Here is a 23,409-nt window from a genome sequence, read left to right on the forward strand (position 1 = left end):
TGAAATTAATTATCTGTTGTTTTCTATTTGTAATCTGAACTAAAACAGGATGAAATCAGAACATGTCAAAATAACATTTGTTGCTTTATTAAAAGGATTACAATATTACAGGGGTAATCTAATATATTAAAAACCCTACTTTCAGTTATATACAACACATGCTACATCACACATCAGTTTAATGCACATCATACTGTTGTAAAGAAGTAATGAGGTAATAAGGGAAAAAGTGTGCAAGCACACGCGCACAAACAGACAGTAAGTATCTTACAGGCTTACTGAAAAATAGATTGAACTTCTAGAGGCTTCTGCTCTCCCTCTTACATGCATTCTTTAACTTACATTTTTCGTAGTAGTTGCTGTTTTGAAATGGGTGGTACAACAATCTGTTCTAGAAACCTAACTCAGAAGAATATTAGAATTATCCCAGTCTGTATTTTATAGTTGTGACTGACCTCTAAATATAGATGAGTAAATCTATTTAATAATTTGACAGTAATATGTTGTAATTGTGAAAATGGTAAATATAACTTCTCTTGGCTACAGGTAACTTCTTTCTATAATTTTCATCTACTGGGTAAGGATATTAAACAGCTTATATACTGGTATCCATCATTTGCCTGCAAAGTTGGATAGTCCCTTTAATTTATACACAGCCATTTCAGATTACAGAGGCTACACAGCAGATAATGACTGAAGTCAGGTACAAAATACTGTGACGGTTGTGTAGTATAACATGTTGGCTATACAGCATGTTATATCTGTTGTAAATATGGATTAATTTCCATATGCAGGTAGCCACTTCATTTTGATAAGAAAAATCTTTAGTGTTTTTAATCTAAAATATTTTAATCAAATGTGAATTCTCATTTATAGGAGCAGATTATTAAAATGCTCAAAGTGAAGGGGAAAGACTGGATTTATCATGACAGTAACGGTTGGAGTATCTGCTCTCAAAATCAAATTATATAGTATTAACTTTATTCATGGCAGTTAACAAAGATTAAATCAGAATAATCACACTAATGTACATATACCAGCTACACAGTTCAAAGGATATGATTTCCTGTGTCAAATGATTGCTAATAATAATAATAATAATAACAATAATAATAATAATTACTCTTGCTGTACAGTTTGTAATATTTCCTGTATTGGAGAATATTTATACATAATATAACATACAAAAATATTTAAATGTTGTGGCAGTATTTTTAGCATCCAAACTTCATTTACAGGCGATAAAAACCAGAAAGTTTATCTACAGTCCATCTAAACTGCCAGTTCTAAAAGGCTTAATATAACTACTTTTAGTGCCAAGAGGAGTTCTGAATGCTATGTCATTTCAGTTCCTTTTTTCTTCAGCTTTTTTTCCTGGAGTGATTCTTGAAAATACAATATACAAGCCCTCACATCTTAGCAATAAATGTACAATATCTTACATTCCTCGCTTCTGAAAAGATAATTCCAGGAAATAACATTATAGCTTTATGTGATTTTTAAAACAAGAAAGCAAACCAAAAGAAGAATTATTTCAGTGGAATGTGTTGGGATTGGGTCTTATCATCATAACAACTTTCTTCAGTGAATATGATCCCCCACGGAATTCAGCCCAGTAAACACCATCCTGATACCGACTGCGGTAGTGCCCTCCGCGATACCAAACTCCATTGAGATTTGAATGAGCACATGCATTGTACCACCATCCTCCCTTCTGGTAATGAGCACAGTTACCTGCAAAAGAAAGCTCTGATTCAGTCTTAGGAGTAGATGAAAAATCTTGCAGCAAGCTAGCAATGTAAGCGCAAACCAATTTATTTTATTTTAATTTTTTTTAACTGTGTGTTTTAACATGTAGATGCCATGTGGTACAAGGTGCATTTAGGCTTCTTCAGGAACCAGCTCTGCAGTTAGGTTCTATGGATAGACTCATTAGTGTTACTCTCCCTTGCTGGAAAATTTCGTTTGTGTTACTGTCTCAAATAACCCTCGCATAGCATATTTTACAGACCCTTGTTTAATGTAAATGATAAGTATTTCAATGAGAATTTTTGTTTCCGTGTTAGTACATGTAAAGGTTGACACATCAGTTTGTGCTTCATAAGTTACCAACTGACAGACCTCTGAAAATGTAATTTGTTTTTTTATGTGTGTGTATGACCATAAGTATTTTTCCTTTTTAAAAAGAGAAAAATAAAAAGCGGGGGGAGGGGCTAGGAGGGGCAAAAAAAAAAGCAAGGCAACTGAAAGCGACCTTGTACCTGTGTATACATCATGGTCCCGGTCCAGTGTGGTGAACTGTTTACCATTGTGCCAAGTGAAAGAGTCTCCTGCATTGCCGTTGTAGCGTCCCAGTCTCAACTTGTAATACTCGCTTTCTGGCTCCAGCCGGAAGCTAGCATACTCAGCAAATACTTTTCGACCTGACCAGTCCTCCATTGTTATGAGCAGTTTGTAGTTGCCTTGATTTGTTAACCAATAAATATTTTCTAATCCGAGCCAGTATTCTCCATCTATATTACCAAAACCTTGCTGTAAAGGAAGCAAGAGAAGCCTGTTAATGTTGTGCATCTGTTCTAGTGGTAAATCTGGGGGTATTCTTAAGTGGAAAACTACAATAACTTATTTTATAGAGACTTCCTCTTCTAGAAGGTGAACACACAAGTTCCTGTTCAAATTGTTGGCCAGACTCTAAAATCACCCTTTAAATTAACTTTACCAATAATTTTTAGAGGGTAGAGCACATTAAACTGCTCACTTGTCCTAACCTTGTATGTCTCCCAGTTCCTGAAAAAGTTGACAGACCCATCGAGCCGTCTCTGAATGACTGTCCAGCCACCAGGATCATGCCGTTGATCGCACCAGACCTGCATAAGCTGGTTTGTGTTTTCTGGTTTTACAAGATAGATGGAGCTTGTATCATGGCCATCTTCTAATGCTTGTAGACAGTCTCTCCAGGGCCCTGTGTCAAAACAGAAGGACTCGGCATCAAAATGCAGTTGAGGTACCTTTAATGCAGGGCTGATCTGCATTGGTAACTTTTTACAGTAGATTTGCTTCTGCTGAATAGTGTGTTTGGTTTTCCTCTTAAAGACGGTACAGTGTCCACTAAGTGTTTTCAAACAGATTTCATTTGTGGTAACACTATTTCTGGAACATTTCTCAATGAATTACTGATAAAGGTGGGGGGGGGGTGTTTAAATTTATTTTAGTTAAGGCATCTGCACTTACAACTTTTATTATATCTTCAGAGAAACTAAATATGAATGACTCTAAAGATAAGTATTAATATTAATAATTTCCTTTAGAAAAGAAAAAGTTTTAAGTTTGACTTGTTTCTGTCTGAGAAATTCAGCTTTTATATCCCCAAAAATGTTGTTGGCATGCACATTAACTATGGAACTGGCAACATAAATTAAGAATAGAGGCACTACTGTCATCGCCTTAATAAAACAGAAATTAAGATTTGTAACATGGAGTGCTGCTTATATAGTGAGAGAAATTTTAGATAAATGAGAAGACTTTTAAAATACTTTGCATTCACAGAAATTACAGATAATGCTCTCCTGTTTTCAGAAGCAAAATGCATTTTTTTCCTTCAGTTTAGGAGAGTCCATAAAGAGCCTACTCTTTTTGAAAGTATCTTACATTCATGATTTTTAAAGACATTTTCTCCAAAGGGAAGATAGTTAGATTCTATTTTAATGAGTCTGAGAAATTTAGATATAAACGATTCAGGAGTCTGTGTTGATACCTGGAGATAGACTTCCCCGGCTGATTTGTTGCCTAAGCAGAAGTGAAGTCAAAAAGAATCCTCAGGATTAGAGATTAGAGACCCTTGATTGATCTGTTCCTTGCCCACCCCGCTGAAGGAGGAAGGCTCGTCAGATCTTCACAAGAGGATTCTTACTAAAGCAGATGTTGCTATCAAGAGTAATTTCTCTTAAATTATTTCAGTTCATCTACCCTTTTTTTTTTCATAATTCATTGTCCAACACAATAATGGTAAAGCTATCCTTGTACTCAGAAAATGAGTTAGTAATAAATTACTTTTATAGAAACAGCCTCAATGTTCGGGGGTGGGATTTTTTTGGTCTTTAACTAGTTAATCAAAAAGTCAGTGTACCAAGAGGCAATCCAAGTTTTTGGTCTGTGGCCATGCTGTGTTGTTTTGGTTTCCTTAGTCATATTCAAAGACTGTACCTAGGGTGCTGCTTCTAAGCCCCTTCTCTGTTTCTGTTGTGGCTAACTGTTAAGATTTCTGGCAGTTCGGATGTCGATGTAGTGTTCTGTGACGCAGTTGCATGGCTGGTTATGAGAGATGGAAGAAGACAAATGTAATGAATGCCGGTAATTTAAATAGCTTTTGTTTATTTTATCACAATATGTACGTAGTGACACTTACTAAAAACAAAGAACGTGTCAGTTCAAAGTCATTATTGACCTAAAATAGTCAACCACAGATCTTTGATCTTGTCTTCATAAAAATAAATATATAGCAGTATATGACGTAGTATTTACAGTTTTCTAATCTCACAGTTTCTTTCTAGGCCATGTGGCAACAGTGCTACTCCATGATTCTTTTCTCTGAAAGTGCTTTGAGATGAACTATTATAAATACTTCAAAGCAGAGTTTGCTACTATTGTTCCATAACAGGTGGCTTTTTGTCAGATACGAACTGGCCAAAATTTTGACTAAGGTGTGTAGTCAGGGATTTGTCATCTGGCATCAGAAATGAAAGGGAACGTACTGAAGATGACTGGCCCCAGCACAGATCTCTCTAAGACTCCATGGTTGACTCTGCCTCGTGAAAAAAATACATGATAATTAAGCGATTTTTGTGGTTTGCTTATATGAGGCTCTTTCTCTGTACTTTCTAGCAGCTTAATTTAAACACCTTTAGTAGGAAACTGTTTAGTGCTCTCTGGAAATACATATGGACTGTTTATCAACCAGAACTCCATCTGCATAGGCACTGAGCCCTTCGAATATCTCTAAGTGATACAAAACTGGTATTACAAAAACCAAGTTGATTCTTATTTGAGGTGATTGGATGATAATACGTAATTCATATTTGTTTACTGCTTGTTTTTTGGGGTGGCAGGGTTTTTTTTTTGGAATGTCACATCTGCCGCCTTTCATTCCTCGCATGCTAAGGCAATTTTTGGTGAGAGACTATGCAGTAGTTACTAGTTTCATATTCAGTTTCCTTTAGAACTCTAGGGGAATGTGCTTTACTCTTTGCAGTTTGTTAGTATTCACTTCTTTCATTGGCTTTATAACCTCTTCTACCAACATTTCAGTTTGAGATAAATCCTGCAGAGTATCCTCTTTGACACTAACCTAGTCAACACAGGAACCTCAGTGTCCCCTTAGTGAATACTCATATCATATTAATTTAAATTTTCTACTGTTGCCTTAATTTCTCTATCTTTTTATCTTTCCCTATAAACTTTTAGTCAGGCTTCCTGTTTCTGATGTGTTACAAATCAGATTTATTATGCCTTTTTTCCCTTTTGCAAGGCTTTCTTAAGATTTTAATGTGTCTTGACATTTAACCAGACGGAGAGTGTGTTCTTTTCTTACTTCCTGATTTGGACATGACTTTAGTGCTTTGAATGATGTTGTCTTTCTTTTAGAATACTGCTCTTTTACCAAGGTGCTTAACCGTGATGAGATTGCCTGGTCTACTCAAAGTGTGGACGGATGGGTAGTTCTGAATTTCCAGTAGGGTATCTTTAAATAGTCTCTATGGTACTGGAAAACATTTTAACTTTTCAGTTAACACTTTTAGTTTATGCATTGGTGTTACAATATTCTGCTATTTTCTGTCGTTTGTGTCTCCAAGTTTCTGATAGGCTGTTATACCAAATCTTGCTAAAATCCCAGTTCTTGGGATTTGTTTTGTTTTGTTTAAGTGCTAATATTTGTTTAGAAGCTTATATGTTTGGCTTGGCCTCGCATATATATATTGGCCTAATATTTCTGTGCCTTGTTTAAATAATCTGGTTTTCAGATTCCACTTCAGCATTTCTTACTTGAATTTTGTCCACTGCTTCTATCCAAAGATTTTACTTGATGGTACAAAATCTGCATTGCTTCACCTAAGGGATCTATCAGCTTAAACCATCTGCTTCATTAAGCCATAATTATCAGTATGAATATATATTGTCTGTCTCACTTATGTGTGCTTATTTTTTTATACTTTCTCAAAAAAGTGTGTGACCATATAAAATTAGCATACACTGTATGTTAATATGGCATTAACCTAAGCATTACTGTTTGCTGTTCATTACTTGACTTTATTTTTTACCATGCAGCATGAGGTTAAAATGTTTACCTGCAAGTTTCATCTAGTACAGTATAATAAACTGGTTTGTGTGCCTGGGTTTCTAGGTATGTCTTCTATAGCAATTGCAGAATTTGCAATTTCATAATTGTTATAACTGGCTACTAATTTTTTTTTTTTTTCCCAGAAAAAGATCTGTTGATTTGTTGGGTATGTGTGATGAATCATTCAGTTTTCAAGTTCAGCTTTCATTTGTCTTGTGTCTAGTCATCTTCCAATGTTGCACTAGCAAATTTATACAAAGCAGACTATTTTGAGGAGCTATTCGTGCAGATCTGTTTTACACAGAAAATGCAGCAGTGCTTCACATAATAGCATTTGTCCTGTTGTGTATAGAAGTCTACACTCTGTTGTTTCAGATCTACTTGAATTATTGACCCTGTCGGCTAAGGTTTTTGATGTTATAAACTAAACACCATTGCAGATAAACCACATCTGCTTTTTGCATTGGCATATTAAAACTTGTAGTTGTTAAGCATTAATGCATGCAAAGTTGTTGGGGTTTGGTGTGTCATAGCCCTGCATCGCACCCCAAACCTCTGGGAAATAACTCCAAGAATGGAGTTGTTCTTAGTAGCACAGCTAAACGATCTCATCCTGAAGTCTTTTATTAGACTTTTAGCTCTTTCAAGGAAGTCTTAATGAGCAATGTTCCTAAATAGGACTATAGAAATTTTACTTGGAATTCATATATTGTTTAGTAGAATGGAGTAAAATACAATTGTGGTTATTTTGAACAATCTCTGGTGTTGACAATAGATGACATACTGGCCATTTACTGTTTTGTTGTTTGGGGTTTTTTTAATTTTAATTTTAATTTTTTATTTTTCTGTAGAATTAAACTTAGCCAAATTACTCTTTTGGGCATGAGTGGGAAACAAGAATGCACAAATAAGAATTTGAAGTAAATGTTTTACGGATAAAATTGCAAATTCTTCTACTCAGAATCAAACCCAAGTATTTTTCACGTGTTCCTTTATTTTTGCAAAGAACCAGCAACAGGAACATTGGGGCATTTTTTTATGCCTCATAAAGTAAGACTTTCTGAGTAGTGCATGGATCAAAGCAGAGAAATTAACTTGTTTATTATAAAATTACTCCCTAAATTACTTTATATCCAGTGATGAAGCCCACATTTTGCAGTGCATTTTTTTCAGTTTCTTTTCTCTAGAACATTTTGCTATCAGACTGGGGTTCTTTAATTTATCTACATCATGCTTTTATGATTTAATGCCAATGTTGTTATGCAGTCATCAGCTTTTATCATCTTAAGAGGCTATAGACTGTGATGTCTCTGAAATGTTCAGCACTTCAAATATTCCTAATAAATTTTTAACAAGATGCTATTCTTCTATGCCTTGCCTTTCAAATCTGGCACATTGTTTTTTGTTATTTGGCTAGTTGTTTTGGCTTACCTTTGTGAGTATGGAGAAAATACTCCATTGTACATTTAAATCACATTACACAGTATATTATAATACCAGGTAGGGAAAGACACTGCAAACATGACAGAGAAATACTTCTAAATGACTGTCTTGTTTTATTTCATAGTCATAATAACATCTTGTTCTGAAGTACCTTTCTCTGAGTCTAGACATAGGGGTCTAGTACCCTAGTATCTCATAAAGTCATTACAGGGGTCTCTGCTCTAAAGATTTTAAATCACAAGTAACTTATGAAGTAGGTTGTTTGAAAAATATTAATGTAGAAAAAAAAGAGCACTTTATTTTATGATAAGTGATGTGTATAGAACGCTCTGTAAGTTGGTTAAAGTAATTTCTGTGGCAGTTCTTATGCTTTCCAATTCAGATTCCTGTCTTTTGACTGAGGTAAGTGTGACCATGCCAGTCATATTATTGGTTGGCCAGCAATAAAAGATATTGCCCTTTTTTTTGCAAAAACAATTGCGTGTCAACTGTGTAAACTCTCCCCTATAGCGTATGTGCTCCTATTAGGAGAAAAGGACAGTTCTCTTACTAGATCTGTCTGGTAATTAGTGTTTTTATAATAATAAAATACACGTCTTCCTTCTCAGTATTAGCACTCTTTACAAACAAGGGTCATCTTCTCTTCCCTTGAAAAAGTGAGAGCATCCCAACTTTCAGATAAGTAGTTTTGTTAAAATTGCCTCTGGAGAGTCAAGCAGACCTTTGAGTAGTAGTACCTTTGTGATCCGAGCAGTACCTGTTCAGTGGCAGATGCACAGTTAACTACAAAAATACTTTTGTATCGGATGTATAGGATGGAGACACAGCTGTATAATGAAGAGACCACACATTTATATTGACCAGAATAGGTTTGATAACTGATGGTGTGAGGTGTATTGTATTGCTTTGGACTTGCACCCATCTGTGCCAAGTTGAAGAATGTGAAGTAAGTTTTTAAAATGTCTTTGTAGTTTTGCTAACCCAAACCACGTGATTACTCTTCCCAACCCTGTTTTTTTGTCTTGCATCTGCCACAGTCATCAATTCTGTTTGGATTCTTAAAAAATTTCTCTAATCATATTTTATTTCTTGATCTCAATTTGAACAAGTAAGTTGTACGAAACAAATTATTATTATTTTTTTTAATGTATAATTGGGGGGGGGGGGGGGCGGGCTAGGATTATCATAGAACCATAGAATGGTTTGGGTTGGAAGGGACCTTTAAAGGCCATCTAGTCCAACCCCCTGCAATAAACAGGAACACCTTCAGGTTCATCAGAGCCCTGTTCAACCTGACCTTGAATGTTTCCAGGTATGGGGCATCTACAACTTCTCTTGGCAGCCTGTTCCAGTGCCTCACCACCCTCATCATAAAGGATTTATTCCTTACACCTAGTCTGAATCTACCCTCTTTCAGTTTAAAACCATCACCCCTTGTCCTATTGCTGCAGGCCTATGAAAAGTCTGTCCCAATCTTTCTTAGAAGCCCCCTTTAAGTATTGGAAGGCTGCAATATGGTCTTTCCAGAGCCTTCTCTTCTCCAGGCTGAACAACCCAAATGCTCTCAGCCTTCCTTGATAGAGGTACTCCATCCTTCTGATCATTTTTGTGGCCCTCCTCTGTAGCCGCTCCAACAGGTCCATGTAATTGTTCTTATGAATTAGAGATTCATCTAATTCTGCTTTGCACTGATATTTTCACACTGCATAATTTTTTACAGAAATGAGATGTCGTATTTCAAGCTATTATATATGTCTTTTTTGATCTGGTGAGACTCAGTAATCATATGTAGTGCTTCATGGGGAATCAGAAGCTCGGATCTACATAGCTTTTAATTAATTTAAAATCATTAATATTTATGAAGGGGAAAGATGAGATTTGTTTTAAAACAGTGAAGTAACTTAAGTCTTGCTTTCTACACAGTTTATGTGCATAATTAACTTAAATGGTGTTTGACACTTGCTGCCCACCTCTTCCAGTCAGTTACCAACTTCTAACTATCTATCTGTTTGGAGAAGAATACAGCAGACAAAAAAATACATAGCAAGCTTTTGGAATTTGTTAGGGATAAATTTTTCATAGATACCTAAAATACAGAAAGCAAAACACCTCAGGATGTGTTACATTTGAACCTCGTAAGTAGGGAACAACTGATTGAAAATGTGAAACAGAAAGCATGGTAATCTTGATTGTGAAATAATGGAGGCCACAATTCTCAAGAAAGTGAAAAGCAAAACAAAGAAAATTAACTTAAATGTAACAGACATCAGCAAATTCAGAGAGTGTGCAGAGAAAATGCTTTAGACAGTTAGTCCAAGCGAAGAGTTTACAAGTTTGTTAAAAGGTCTCTGAGGACACTGCAATGGATTTTGCTGTTGTAGAAGGTGGCTAGGGAAGAGGGTAAGAAACTGAACTGGCTAAATCAGGATCTTCCCAGTGGAAGAAAACAGTGGTTTGAAAACATGGAAGAAAGCTCAGACAAAGTAGATGGTAGCTGAAAGTATTAGGCATGGCTGGTTGGTTGTGTTTAACAAAACAACAACCAAAAAAAAAAACAACCCCAAAACCAAGCGTGTGGACAAAATGTGAAAAACTATATTTAAACTATAAGCTACCGAGACTAGTAAGGCTGTGGTAAATCTGTGATCAAGGCAAAATACTGGTCTGCTTCTGAGGAAGGAGAATCACAGAATGTCAGGGGTTGGAAGGGACCTTGAAAGATCATCCAGTCCAACCCCCCTGCCAGAGCAGGACCACCCAGAGCAGGTCACACAGGAACGTATCCAGGCAGGTTTTGAATGTCTCCAGAGAAGGAGACTCCACAGCCTCTCTGGGCAGCCTGTTCCAGTGCTCTGCCACCCTCACAGTGAAAAAGTTTTTCCTTATGTTAATGTGGAATTTAATATTTTGCTTCAGTTTGCATTGCACAGGTTGGCTATGCTCGCATGGTTACTACAGCCATGTACTTTGGCAAAGGTTGAGAACTCAAGACACAGTATTGAAAAGGATTGGATAAAATATAGGTGGATTTTTTCTCAGTGGCTGGGCAATTGTAGTGGTGATGGGTTTTGTTTTGTTTGTGGGGTGTTGGTTTTGGGTATGGGGGGCGTGGGGGTGGTGCATTTGTGGGATTTTCGTAGTGCCTTGCAGACATCTGGCTAAGCATCATTTATGGCATTAATTCTGGGGAGGGATTTTGTTCGAGATACGCTTTGTGAGTAGAGAACATCCTGGAGGATGAGGAAAAGGTATTAAGTGCTCCTTGCCTAAAAAGAAAGGTGGGGAGAGGGGAGTAGGATACCCTGGAAATGAAAGGTTAAAAGCTTAACTTCAGTTGGAAATTTGTTTGAACAAATCATACTGCTTCAAATGAGAAAATAAAGACAGAAGTTAATATTACGGATTTGTGCAGAAGAAATGTGAAACTTCTTTTTCTAAGTTATACACTTGAGGGAGAAGTAGCAGATGTCAAATCTTGTCTTAGCATCATGGACTTTGGAAAAGGGACCTTTGGAATTCTATGATTCTGTGACCTTTGGAGATCAACATGAAAAATAGCTGGATAAGCACTTCCTCAGGTGAGGATCTAGGGCTTCTACTGGGTTGCAAGTTGGTCATGAGTCAATGTTTTACTTTGCAAAAAAGGAAAATGCTGTATGAGGACAGAGCAACAAAAGTACTATGCACATGAAGTAACTTTTCTGTTCTGCTGTGTGATGGTGAAGCCTCAGCTCCAGTTTGGGTCCTTAAAAGTAGGAGGAGGATGTGGACTAATTAATGAGTTTTCATAAAACTAACAGGAGGGGAAAGAACGCTTAAAAGATATTTCACTTACAGAAAGACAGGGAAATACTGTACTAAGCTTGAACCTACTTTGAGATCAAAGTCAAAATGTAATTAGGAAAGAGGCCATCCCGTAGTGTATTGCTCCAAAGAAATTGTAATAGACCTGATTTTCTCTTTTTTTTTTTTTTTTAACATAGAACATTAGAATCACAGGCTGAGGTTCTGCATGCCACAGTGCAAGCTTTGGTGAGTTAATTTCTGGCAACATTGTGAAATAACTGCTTTGTAGCAAAGTGTTTCAGAGACTGTGCTTTAGATTGAAACACCTACTAAAGTTTCTTTCATTGTGGATATTTCCAAGGAGAAACAAGTATTTTTTAATTTTCTTTTTCTTTTTTTTTTTTTTTTTAATGTGGCAGTTGCATTATTTGATAATTCTAAAGAGTTTGACGATGTTATTTGGAATATGCTGCAAATGGCCTTGAAATACATGCTGAGTGCAGTTCATGTGCCTTAATCTGTTTCAGGTCTTAGTTTCAGATGTCCGTGGGTCCCCTCTCCTTTTTTCTGAAGCAAGTTCATGTTGCCCACACCCTGAAGAATAGACTTCTCTTGTAGGGGACGTATAATCCTTGAACTACTTTTTTGAAATATGTGGGACCATAGGTGAAACTGGATTCTTTATCAGTTATTTATCATGTAGATCAATTGGTCTCTAATGTGATTTCAGATGCCTCTAACCTTGCTTATGGCAGAACTCGTAAGACTGTTAATGAGGGGTGTGTAATAGCCCTTACTATTCCACTGTTTGCTTCCCTTTGCTCTTGTCTTGGAGCGCAAGCGCCCTGCGTGAGGTACAGAGCAGATATGTATTTCTTTTTGAGTTACACAAACACAAGAATTATCACATGCTAGATCAACAAACTTGTAATAACTTCATAAATGTTTACACAAAAACTGTCAAACTGCTTCAGATGTCATGAATTAAAGCAGTTTGGGCTCGCGCACAGGTAAATAAAATTTACACGAGTGACTGTTCATTAGTACGATTTCCTGCAGGTCCTTTACATGTAATATAAATAGTGGGTTGGTCTTGGCAAAGTAACATGAGAAAAACCTGTGGGGCTAGTGTGTCTGAATCTGTTAAGACATTCAGAATTCATTTTTTTGCTTTCTGTGCTTGTACTACAACATGTATATTAAAAATACACAAGACAGATACACAATGTCAGATCTAGGAAAACTCCATTAGTTCAAAATAATTAATTTGCATTTATTTAGCTAAATAAATAAATTATGTCTGCATTTTTGGTATTACATTAAATGTTGCCCACTGCGTATTAGCATAAACTAATGTAGACATATCAGTAGTATTACTTACCAGATGGTTTATCAGTTGAAGTCGGAATACTAGTAACTGCAGGCATGGTTGGTAAGGTAGGTGGCAGAACCTTTAGGTTTTGATCACTCTGAATCTCATTCGTAGATATCTGGTTAATAATGCGATTGTAAGTTGGAGGCTGGTACACTTTATTTGGTGGCTGTGGAGTTTGTGGCAGTGGCTTTATGGACGGCATTCTTTGACAGTGTTCTTCCAGTTGGGCAATTATTATTGACTGATTATTGGCAATTGACATCAAATGTTGGTACTTGTGCTCTAAGTCTTTGTATTTGTTTGCAAGCTGTAACATATCTGCAGTTTGGTTCAAAATCTTATTCTCAAGTTGAGAAAGTTCTAAGGCGTTGTCACGTTTTCGAATAATTTCATGTAGTAACTGCATATAGAGTTGTGTGACACGAGAATTCATATTTCTGCTTTCTTTTCTTAAGAGTTTGACTTCATTAACAATCCCACCATCCACCTCTACCAGTTGCTGGAGGGTTTCTATTTGTCTCTTTTGTTTAAGAAGTTCATTGTTAAGTAACTGTAATTCTTGTTTATTTACCCGGTTTTCAAGTAGAACTTCAGGCTCCTTAGAATTAACACAAATGGCACCTGTCACTCTCTGTTGAGGTACAATAAAGGTGTAAGTGCATTTGTCCTGCGTGTCACTGGAACGCTTATATCTGTTCATATAAATGAATTCTTGTTCTGTTTCCTCGTCATTGCCTTCAAATTCCTGTGTTTTGCTTGCAGTGGCTCCCACAACAGCTGCTAGCATTAAACAGATGAATCTTGTTGTCATCATGGTCCTCTCGTTCTGTCAAATAGTCTTCTGCAAAGAACTTTCTAAAAATCTGTTTTAAAATTAATTTAACCATAAGTAACAAATAAGAAATCAATCCAAACTTACCACTGACAATCTGTTCTAAACTTACAAAATATTACATAGCAACTAGTATGTCTGTACAAATGAGGTATTTTTCTTGTCCAGCATGAACTTATATTGGCTAAAGGGGACATCGTAGGGAATAGTTCTATCATTCTGTGGCCAGAACTGTAGTTGCTAGTTTAACTAAAGCCTGCCAAGAACCACAAGAAACTAAGTAATAAATACCAGGACTTGAGGAGTCCTTTTTTCCAGGCAAGTACCACAAAAGTTTCCAAGATTGGTGTTTTCATTTAAATATGAATTACATTTTCTTTTTTTTAAATTTCTTACAGTTACAAATACCTTTAAATGTAAACAGAATGTAAGTTAATATGTGCTGTTAAAAGTTCTACAAATATCAAGTAACTTATTCTCAGTATTTTATAACTGCGTGTATATTGCAGGAAATATAGCTTAGGTGAAATGTAATTTTACTTGAGTCAGCAGTATTGAACCTCATAGTTGAAATAAAATAAAAAAAGGAAAATCTTACTCTACATTAGTCCTTAATAATTATAAATTAAAAACTCTAGTGTCCAAATATAGGCAGTAAAATCTGTTGTTCTTCCAGACTAATAGAATTTACAATTAAAATATTTATTGTGACTCTCACTGGAGACATTGTCTTTACACTCATTTGTACACTTCATAATCTCTTCTTGGGAGGGAAAAAACACATGCAATGAGCATGGTGGACAAAGATGACCCCCAGCTACTAAAATTAGCTAGTATTGTTTATTGCCATACTGCAACAGTACCCTTTTGGTGAAATTACGCTGTTAATTCTCAGAGCAGACTCATATTCAAGGTGGAAATTTGAGGCTATCACAATCTCTTAAAAAAATAAGTCAATACCAGAACTTTATAGGCAACAGTTGTCTTGGAAACATGAGCTTAGCATTGTCACTGCTGCCAGGAATGCCCTTGTCACAAATCACTTTCCTACCAGCTGCTTGAACAGCACTTTTATATCATGAACAGCACTTTGATATCATGTGTTTCTAACGGCTTTTTGTTGCCGAATTTTAATAGGCATGTGTATATGTAACCTAGTTTTCTTAAATAGAATGGGGGGGGAAAATGCAGTATGGAGCTTTTTCAGTGTATAAAGCCTGCTTGATACTTTTTAAAACCATGGTGGTGTTACAATAATATTTTTCTTCGCTTGTAAAACATTTCACATGGAATAACCATTCAGTGTTTAAGTAACGGTTATCCTTACTGCTTGGTCATCTTTAGTGCAGTGCTGTTTTTTTAAATTACGTGAATCGATGATAGCAACAGCTGTGAGAACCTCTAATGAGTCCAGCTGAGTGCAGCTAACATGGGTAGCTAGAGGCTGGCAGACTTGATGTATGAGGAGCAGCAGAAAGAGCTAGGTTTGTTTAGCCTCCAGAAGAGACGGTGAAGGAGACATCTTACTGCTGTCTTCAACTACTTAACACATGTTTGTAGAGAAGATGGATTCTTTTTGGAAGTGCACAGTGAAAGTATAATGGTCAATGGATAAAAATTGCCTCAGGAAAAATTCATTTTGAGTTCTAGAAAAAAAAAAGAATTTCAGAGTGAGTGTGACCAAGGACTGTAGCAGTCTGCCAAAGAGGTGGTGGAATCTCCATTCCTGGAAATATGTAAAGTTTTGATTTAGGGAAGGCTCTGAGCAGCCTTATCTAACGTTGAAATTAGCTTTGCTTTGAAAGATGAAGGTGAGGTCCCATCCAATCTGATTTGTTCTGTGATTCTAAGCAGCTGCTGACTTTTTTTTTAGAGTTTCAGGATAATGACAGATATGCATGTTGAAGTAGTGATTCATACCGAGAAGAGATACAGGTGTCAGTCATTCACATTTTTCTGTTGTTTTGAAATAAACCACAGAAGTTTCTGTAAATGATTCAAACAAAAATGACCAGGACTTGATCCTTCTTAAAGTTTTTCAATAAACATTTTTGCCTCAGTTTCTTATTTGGAATAAACTAATTTTCATTTTGCAAACAGAAAGGAATTGTGCTTTACAGAACTTGTCAAGAGTCTTGAAAACTTGTCAGATAAAAGTTTGGAGTTTGACATGGTTTCTGTAAGTAAAGGAATGTTATTTGGAGCCCTAGAAAACAGGGAACATAAATTCACCCCAGACAGCTTTAACTTGCATAATCAGCATTTGCACAGCAGGTCACACTTGGAAACTCTGGCAGTTTTCCAGGCCTCATATTTCTGCACAGATGGACTGTTTTTGCAAATGTCTCTTGCATATAGGTGTACAATGGGTTTTATTTCACTGTTTGAAGTATCCCCACCCCCCCCAAAAAAAAACACCAACAAAACCTGTAATTATTGTGACTACTGAAAAGAAACTAATTTATTCCTCAGAGTTCACTTGTGTCTTTGTTCTAGCACCTCATGTCTTTAATTGAGCACAGGATTTGGGGTGTACGTTCTTTTCCAAGCTGAAGAAATACAGAGCAACATAAAATAGTTTGATTTTTATCCAATTTTTTTAAGAACTATTTAAGAAAAAAATGGTTCAAATGCTTTTTAATGTCTTCCTCCTCTTTTTGAGTAGGAGAACATTAGATTCTTAGGACATCAGAATTCCTTCCTGTGGGAGAGGAAGATCTTATTTATTTGATGTCTAGCGCACTACCTTTCAGTTTTCTTCTGTTGCACTTACACCAAGGAATTGCTTATATTCTTTGTACTTAACTAGTGCTGCTGCACTAGCTCTTCTGCAGTGGACTGGGAGGGAGCTGTATTACTGGGACCATATTTGTCCCCAGTGCAAAATTCCACTCAGGTAGCCGTAGACTTTTCAACCCCACCATTGCACAAAACTACATAATGTAAAAGCATGCTTGCAGGTTTCGTGCAAGTTTTCTTCATTACTGGAAACACAGCATGTCTGTCTTTCATCCTCTTGCACACAGACAAAACTTCAACAATCAAGCATACAACCAAAAAATGGGAGAAGTGAAAGAAGCACGCTTAAAAAGAAAGATCTCTGTCATTTTAATTAAAAATCAAACAGAACTTCTAATTAGAAAAAGAACGGAAGTTTGAAGTAATTTCATTTCTAGGTTCTGGCTGTTTAAGACTTATGTATTCTGGGACTTTTCATGGGAGTTGGGTTGGGACAAACTTACCCTAGTGCAGATGCACCTAAAATCAGTTTTGTGTATGTTTACCCTACTTGGCACTGCGTGTTACTTTATTCAGGAAAAATAGCTTTTTTTTCTGTTAGTCTTTTGCCAGTGTAACTGCATCCGTATGAAAACTTTTGGCGGCATTGTTCTGTGAGTTATAATGGCAGCATTTTTCACACTCCTAGCCAGCATAAGTGCTTCGTAGACCAAATGTTGGCCTACCTGTGTACATAACTGGAAGTAGGTAATAATAAGTTAGTAATAATAAGTTGGTTTGTTTGCTCATTCATTCTTTGCCCAACTGAGGATGTTCCCATGATCTGGTGAAAAAAGAGGAAATGCGCTTTCTGTGAGGGATATCAGATTTTTCAGCATTCAGTTGTTTTTTCCTGTCCCTTAAAGGGAGAAAGTAAATAAAATCTTTCTTCAGCTTTGCTTTGAAATATTTTTCTGTCCTGTACTCTACGGGACTTTTGGTTAGTCAAATTACATTACCTTTTGATTGTTACGAATACTTTGAAATTTAAATGTGATAGATGCGAGTATTTTACCATCTAAAACTATACAGGTGTTTCATATCCTATAGCTCAATCACTGTCATGATCCCAAAAAGATAAAGGTAAAAATATTTCTGCGTGCAAAGTATTGCTGTTTGGCAGATGTTTGCATTGGTTTTTTTAATCAACTTGCCTTAAGAAGAAGTATTAAAGGTAGCAATGTCAGCACTACGGCCTTTTTTTTTTTTAAGCTACTTAGAACAAAATATGCATTTCATTGTGGATAACGTAACACATACACCTTTTTTCATTATTTGTTGGTTCTGATGACATACTTCAGAGGTTCTCATATTTACAAAATAGACTGGTTAACTATCTCTTTCAGATTTTATGAAATATTTTGCCTATCCGTGAGATTTCTGTGTACAAAAGTGAACTAAGGTGCATACTATCAGATGAAAAATATGACTTGTAATAACATAATAAAGTATCATTAAGTTTATTTGAAAATGCTACCAGTAGTCTTTCAATGCGAAGGCTGGTGTTTGTTGGATGAAATTTGTTCATACACCAAACAGACATTTGCAGTATTACTCTGGAAAGAAAGGTGTTTATGAAAGCCTGAGTATATATTGTCAACACTGTTGCATCTAGATCTAAAGTGGTTTTGCAATGTTGAGCCTTTCAGCCATTGAGAGATTGGCATCTTGTCTCCGGTATACTATGTTCTTTTTACACTTACATGTTTCAGTGTTCTGCAAAAAAAAGAGCTGAGACCATAGGAAGGCCACTGGATGGTGGTCATTACAAGTAATTACAATTAAGTTCGAGGAGGAAGTATTTTGACATTTGAGGAAGACGTCACCTGTACTATAGCATTTTGGAGAAATACAAAAGCAAAATAATGACCCATGTAAATCTTGCGTGGAAAACCTTAACTGAGACAAACGTGAAAAATAACTGCCTGGATTTCATACCACAGTATAAATGTTGTATATTAAATTGCATTCGAATGGGTTACTCCCACAGATAAGGAAAATAACCCAGTAGGTAAAAGCAGTAGAATTGCTTCTTGCTGCTGCTCTTGTTTTTCTATATATAGTAAACTGTTATTAAGCCAGAGGACTGTAGGTATGAAAGCGTGATGCACTAAGCTATGTAAATGCAGCTTTTGTACAAGTGATATGTGACACTGTCTGCCCTTGGAGACTGCTTTACAGAGAGGGCGGTTAGCTGTGCTAGAACTCAGATGTTACACAATGGGATTTCTGGGGACTTCAGGAACTATTTGAATTGCAGTACAGTTGGATTTATTGCAAAGATAAATCTAATGAAGTAAAAACACTACCAATTTGATTTGAGGAGCTAATACATCAGGACCTGGTATATGATGAAGATAGCAGCAATTCTCACTTCAGAAAGTTAGAATGGATTTTTAGTGGCCTGTATGTCACAGCTCAGGAACGAAGGAGGCTTTTTTAGTTTGTTTGGCTTCAGTTACATTAATCATTGTAAACAAGGTGAGGGAGTAGGTTTCCTGTGTGACTTTTTACACTTTAGCAGGAGCGCTCAATAAGCTGTAAAAATAAAATAGGATTCTCCATTTAAGTCATTGTATCTTTGCGATAACAACTGTTGTTTTTACCACAAACTGCTGCCATTTTCTGTCGTTGCCATGCAGCCTCCCTAAAAAGGCTTCCAGAGCATTACATCCCTTAGAAAGTTAATTGAAGAATTTGGGGGGGGGTGTGTTATTATTTCTCTCTATTTTCTGTATATGTTTTTATGCATGTGTCATATTTTCTTTTCTTTTTTTTTTTTTTGTAATAGGTGACTTTCATTTCATCAAAGAGTGGATAGGCAAGGCCCAACACTCAGTTTATTCCCATCCTTGTAAATTGCTCTGACTCAAGGGCTTAGTCTAGAGCCTGGATGGTTATGAGTTGTGTGCAGGTCTAACATGCCCGAATTGAATGCACCATAGTTAATCTTCAGAGCCTTTCAGAAGTACCCAGATAGATGAAAAAAACACATATATAAGACGGATGAGAAATACACTTTTTGCACAACACTGATGTTTTCTGGCATTTTCCTGTATGGTGGTTTCAACTTCGAGGAAGGAAGCAGGAGTGATAGCCTGCATACCGATGAGTTAATTTTGCTACGCTAAATCACTCTGTTAGAAAATGCAGTTCTGTGGGTTTATCAGTTCTGGTGTGCTGGTTATATTTAATGTAATGCAGCTAGCAGTCATTTGATGGGCTGGCTTTTCCTTCTTGCCCCCCATGCAGTAGTACCTTTTGTGCAGATTTGTCAAGCATTTAGACATATAAACAAAGGCATGTTCACAAAAGGGGTAGTGTTAGCTATTACAGCATTTGTTGTTGAAAAGATAAACTATTTTATTTGATTGTGAATTCACACGGTTTGATAATTGTTCATTCTAAGAAGAAACATGAAGAACTAGCAACAAATCTTCGCTATTTCTTTAATACTTTTTTCTTTGATATTAAAAGGGAACTTTTAATGCAGTTTTACATTTTAATTGGATTATAAAAGCAAACAGAGAAAGGTTGTCGAAAACATAAAATCCTACTATAAAAAGATCAGAGGATTTGGGTTTGGTTTTTGTTAACAAACATTAGTTTTTGCTTCTGCAAAGTCCTTTGATAGTCAGTGTTTGTGGACTTACAGTTAGCTGGCATGTTCCAGGCACCAGGCCAGTAATATGATCTGGATTTCACAACACCATTGTGATAAAATAGATAAGCATGAATTTTCTGAAGCTGCTTGCTTTCTTACTCTGCTTTTCTCAGAGCTCATGCTCTGTTCTTACTCCTTCTCCCAAAGATTCTCTTGCGTGGAATTATATTAATCCATCCTCTCAATTTTTCAGGTAGTCGTCATATTTACTGTGATTTACTAACTTTTGCTCTTTTCTAAGGAGAGGGACTTCCACCAGTACAGGTTTTCTTTTAGAATTAACTCATGTAGTTTGATTTTTAGATGGAGGAGGACATCTCCGAAAAACCTGAACACTGGGGTTTTCTTCCAGTTTTGTAATAGGAAACAGCAATTCACAGTGAAAATACAGCACAGTAGTGTGCATGCCACATGTATTAAGAAAAGCTTTCAAGTTTTGTTTGAAGTTTTAAAGTAAATATGATAGGTGATAGGGAAGGGCTGACACTTAAGAGCATGCAGTTGCAGTTATGAAAACATGATGTAAAACTAAGTTGAAAAAATTGACTCGCAAACTTATAGGGGGAATGATTGTTGGGCTTTTTGCCACTGGTTTCTTGATTCCACTGTAAGCAGTGCCACACTGACAGAAACCAATTAATTGCTTTAGATACTTTCATTAAATGCATTCTGTACTCAGCTTTTCTGTCTGCTTAAAATTGTGGTGAAATTTTGGTTCAAGCACTAGAGTTCATTCTTCCTAAAAGGAAATACTTTTTTCACTGAGGGAAGTGGATAACTAAAGCAACACTTCAGAATGAGAGTATCTTAATTAGCTCTTGGAGAGCTTTTGTTTTGAAATACTATCAAGTGCTGCAAGAAACTTCAAAAGATTATGTATCTTTTGCTGCCATGTAACTTTTTTTCAAGTTTTGGCAAAAGAGCTTTTTTAGTTAGAAGGAGTAGAGATTTTCTTTCTGGATTACCAAGAATTTCAGTCGTGGTGTTTGTGGATTGTTCTTTGTGCTTTACTAAAGTTGTCATAGATGTGGAATGTAATTATTGAAAGAGAGCACTGCTTTTGTTGTTGCTTCCCTTAACAGTGGCCTCACCTTATTTTCACTTAATCCAATCACCACCAAAAAGTGCTCCTACTGTGTGTGCTCCTATGTGAGCGTGCACGTTGTCCGTAATAGTCGTTAAACAGATTCAGATTCTAGTAAGTGTGACTCATTTTGCCCTTGAAAAATAGTAGTTAGATCATACAGTAAGTATTTAATGCTTACACAAATGTACTCATAAACGCTAGGTTCTCTTTTAAGTGAAGTTTTTGCAAAATCTTTCAAACATTTATTTTATAGACTTTATTTAAAGTTCCGGGAACTTTTCTATCTCCTCGGTAAGAAATGAGTGTAAGGAAGACTGAATGGAGATCTTGTATTTTTTAATGGAGGCAGTCCTTCAGAAAAGCTATCACAGAAATTAGCACGTCCTAGAGAGCCTGTGGAAAGGCATCTGTACGTTCAGCAAGTTGGAGGGAGCATGAAGCCCAAAGTTACATGCAGAATTAAAGAAGTTTTTTTTTAAAAAAAATCCACATTCTCGAGCATAATGGCAAGAAAGCTTTCCACTGCCCGGCGTCATAAAATGGCTCAGCTATCTTTACGAGTGCATTTTACTGTGCTGGGGTTTCGGCCTGTTTTAGAAAAAGGAAAGCCCGAGCTCGCGGCTCTCCTGCGGGAGCGGCGGTGCCGCGGCGAGCCCGCGCTCCCCAGTGACAGCCCGGCCGCCCCTGCAGCCGCTCCGCCTGCGGCCCGGGCGCGCAGCACCGGCTCCGCAGTCAGACGCGCTCCGCGGCACGGCCGCCCTTACCGCGTCTCCGCCGGCTCCTCGCGCGGCCCCGCGTGGTCTCAGCACGGCCCCTCCGCGCAGCCGGGGCGCCGGAGCGCTGGCATCTCGCCGGGCCGGCTCCGGCGGGCGACTCCCGAGCGGCTTCGTGGGCTGCCCTGACGCCGGGTAGGAGAGCGCCCGGGTCACTGGCGAAGCTCTGCTCGTCTTCTCCGTCCTGCTCCTCGCCGCTCGGCTCCCCGGGCCGCGCCGCAGGCAGGGGCAGAGCTTCCCTGGGCGGCGGGGGGCAGCTCGGCATGCCCGGGCTAACGCGCGGCATCCATCGGTCCGGGCGCGGCCCGGGCAGCCTAGCTGGACCTCGGCGCCTTTGTGGCCGGCTGGCGTCCTGCGGGGGGAAAAGGGAAAGGGGGAAGGAAAAAAGAAAAAAAAAAAAAAAAAAAAGGCCAGGCTGCCGCAAGCTGCCTGCTCTGGTTGGACGAGCTCCCTGCCTCCGCCCCCACCGCCGGGAGCCGCCAGCGGCAGCCGCCCTCGGGCCCCGCCGCCGGCAGCGGGGCTGGCCGGGTCCGCCCGCCGCCGGAGGGATGGGGGGGCTGGCCGGGGCCGGGGTGAGCCCGGTGTTTCGTAACGCGGCCGCGTAGGGGGGCGCGCGGAGCGGGGGGGCGGCCCGGAACGGAGCTGCGTGACTGCCGGCGGGAAACGTCAGCCTCGAGGGCTGGGAAGAAACCGCGTAGCGCGTGTGCGCCTGCGGCGGCCGAGCGGCGGCGGAGCGCAGCGGCGGGCGGTCGGTGCCCGGCTGCCAGCGCGGGGGCAGGGCCGCTTCCAGGCGCGCGGCGGGCGCAAACGTCCGCTGGGCCTCCCCCGGCGGCGGCGGAGCCGCGGGCGCGGCTGGTCTGTGGGAGCGGCGCGGCGTCCTGACGGCCTCCGCGGCCGCGGCTGCTGCCGGGAGCGAACGGGGGGGAAGCCGTCCGGGCTCACCCGCTCCGCGAAGAGCAGGCGGCGACGGGGAGCCCGCTGCCGGGCCGAGCACCAGCGCTGTTCCGCGGTGAGCTGGTGCGTGCTGCTCTGTTGATGGTTGCAAGGTCCTGCTGGTTCCCCAGAACCTTTTTAGAAATGGGCTGTTGCAGAACTGTGCGTGTAGGACGCTCCTGGTTATTAGCCACCACCTCTGTTTTTAGAAAATAAGTTTTGAATTAATGTAAAGTTTGTCTCTAAGGTGTATTTATAAGCTGCTGGGGATCTCGCAAAGACGTTATCAAAATTAAAAGTGAAACTTCACAATGTAAAAATGGTCACGTTTTACCTACTTTTGTCAGCAGTTCAGCAAACCGTACTTAATTGGCTGTCATTGTGTATCATAGCTGTCTTTAGAA

The 23,409-nt window shown here is 38.4% G+C and overlaps 2 protein-coding genes across 6 annotated transcripts in view; one reads left to right on the forward strand and one right to left on the reverse strand.

The window, feature by feature from the left end:
- RALGPS1 (Ral GEF with PH domain and SH3 binding motif 1) overlaps window positions 1-23,409 on the forward strand; it is a 98,022-nt gene that overhangs the window by 21,717 nt on the left and 52,896 nt on the right. The gene's annotated exons all lie outside the window — the stretch shown is intronic.
- On the reverse strand, window positions 1,251-13,752 carry ANGPTL2 (angiopoietin like 2). The gene is made up of 4 exons (XM_009951419.2): window positions 12,945-13,752; window positions 2,769-2,962; window positions 2,262-2,532; window positions 1,251-1,734 (listed from the first exon to the last, which is right to left on the reverse strand). The coding sequence occupies exons 1-4, from the start codon at window positions 13,750-13,752 to the stop codon at window positions 1,535-1,537; spliced, it is 1,473 nt and encodes a 490-aa protein (XP_009949721.1). The 3' UTR covers window positions 1,251-1,534.

Source organism: Leptosomus discolor, chromosome 19 (genome assembly GCF_034619465.1).
Source record: "Leptosomus discolor isolate bLepDis1 chromosome 19, bLepDis1.hap2, whole genome shotgun sequence".
In the NCBI taxonomy this organism is placed as follows: Eukaryota; Metazoa; Chordata; class Aves; order Leptosomiformes; family Leptosomidae; genus Leptosomus; species Leptosomus discolor.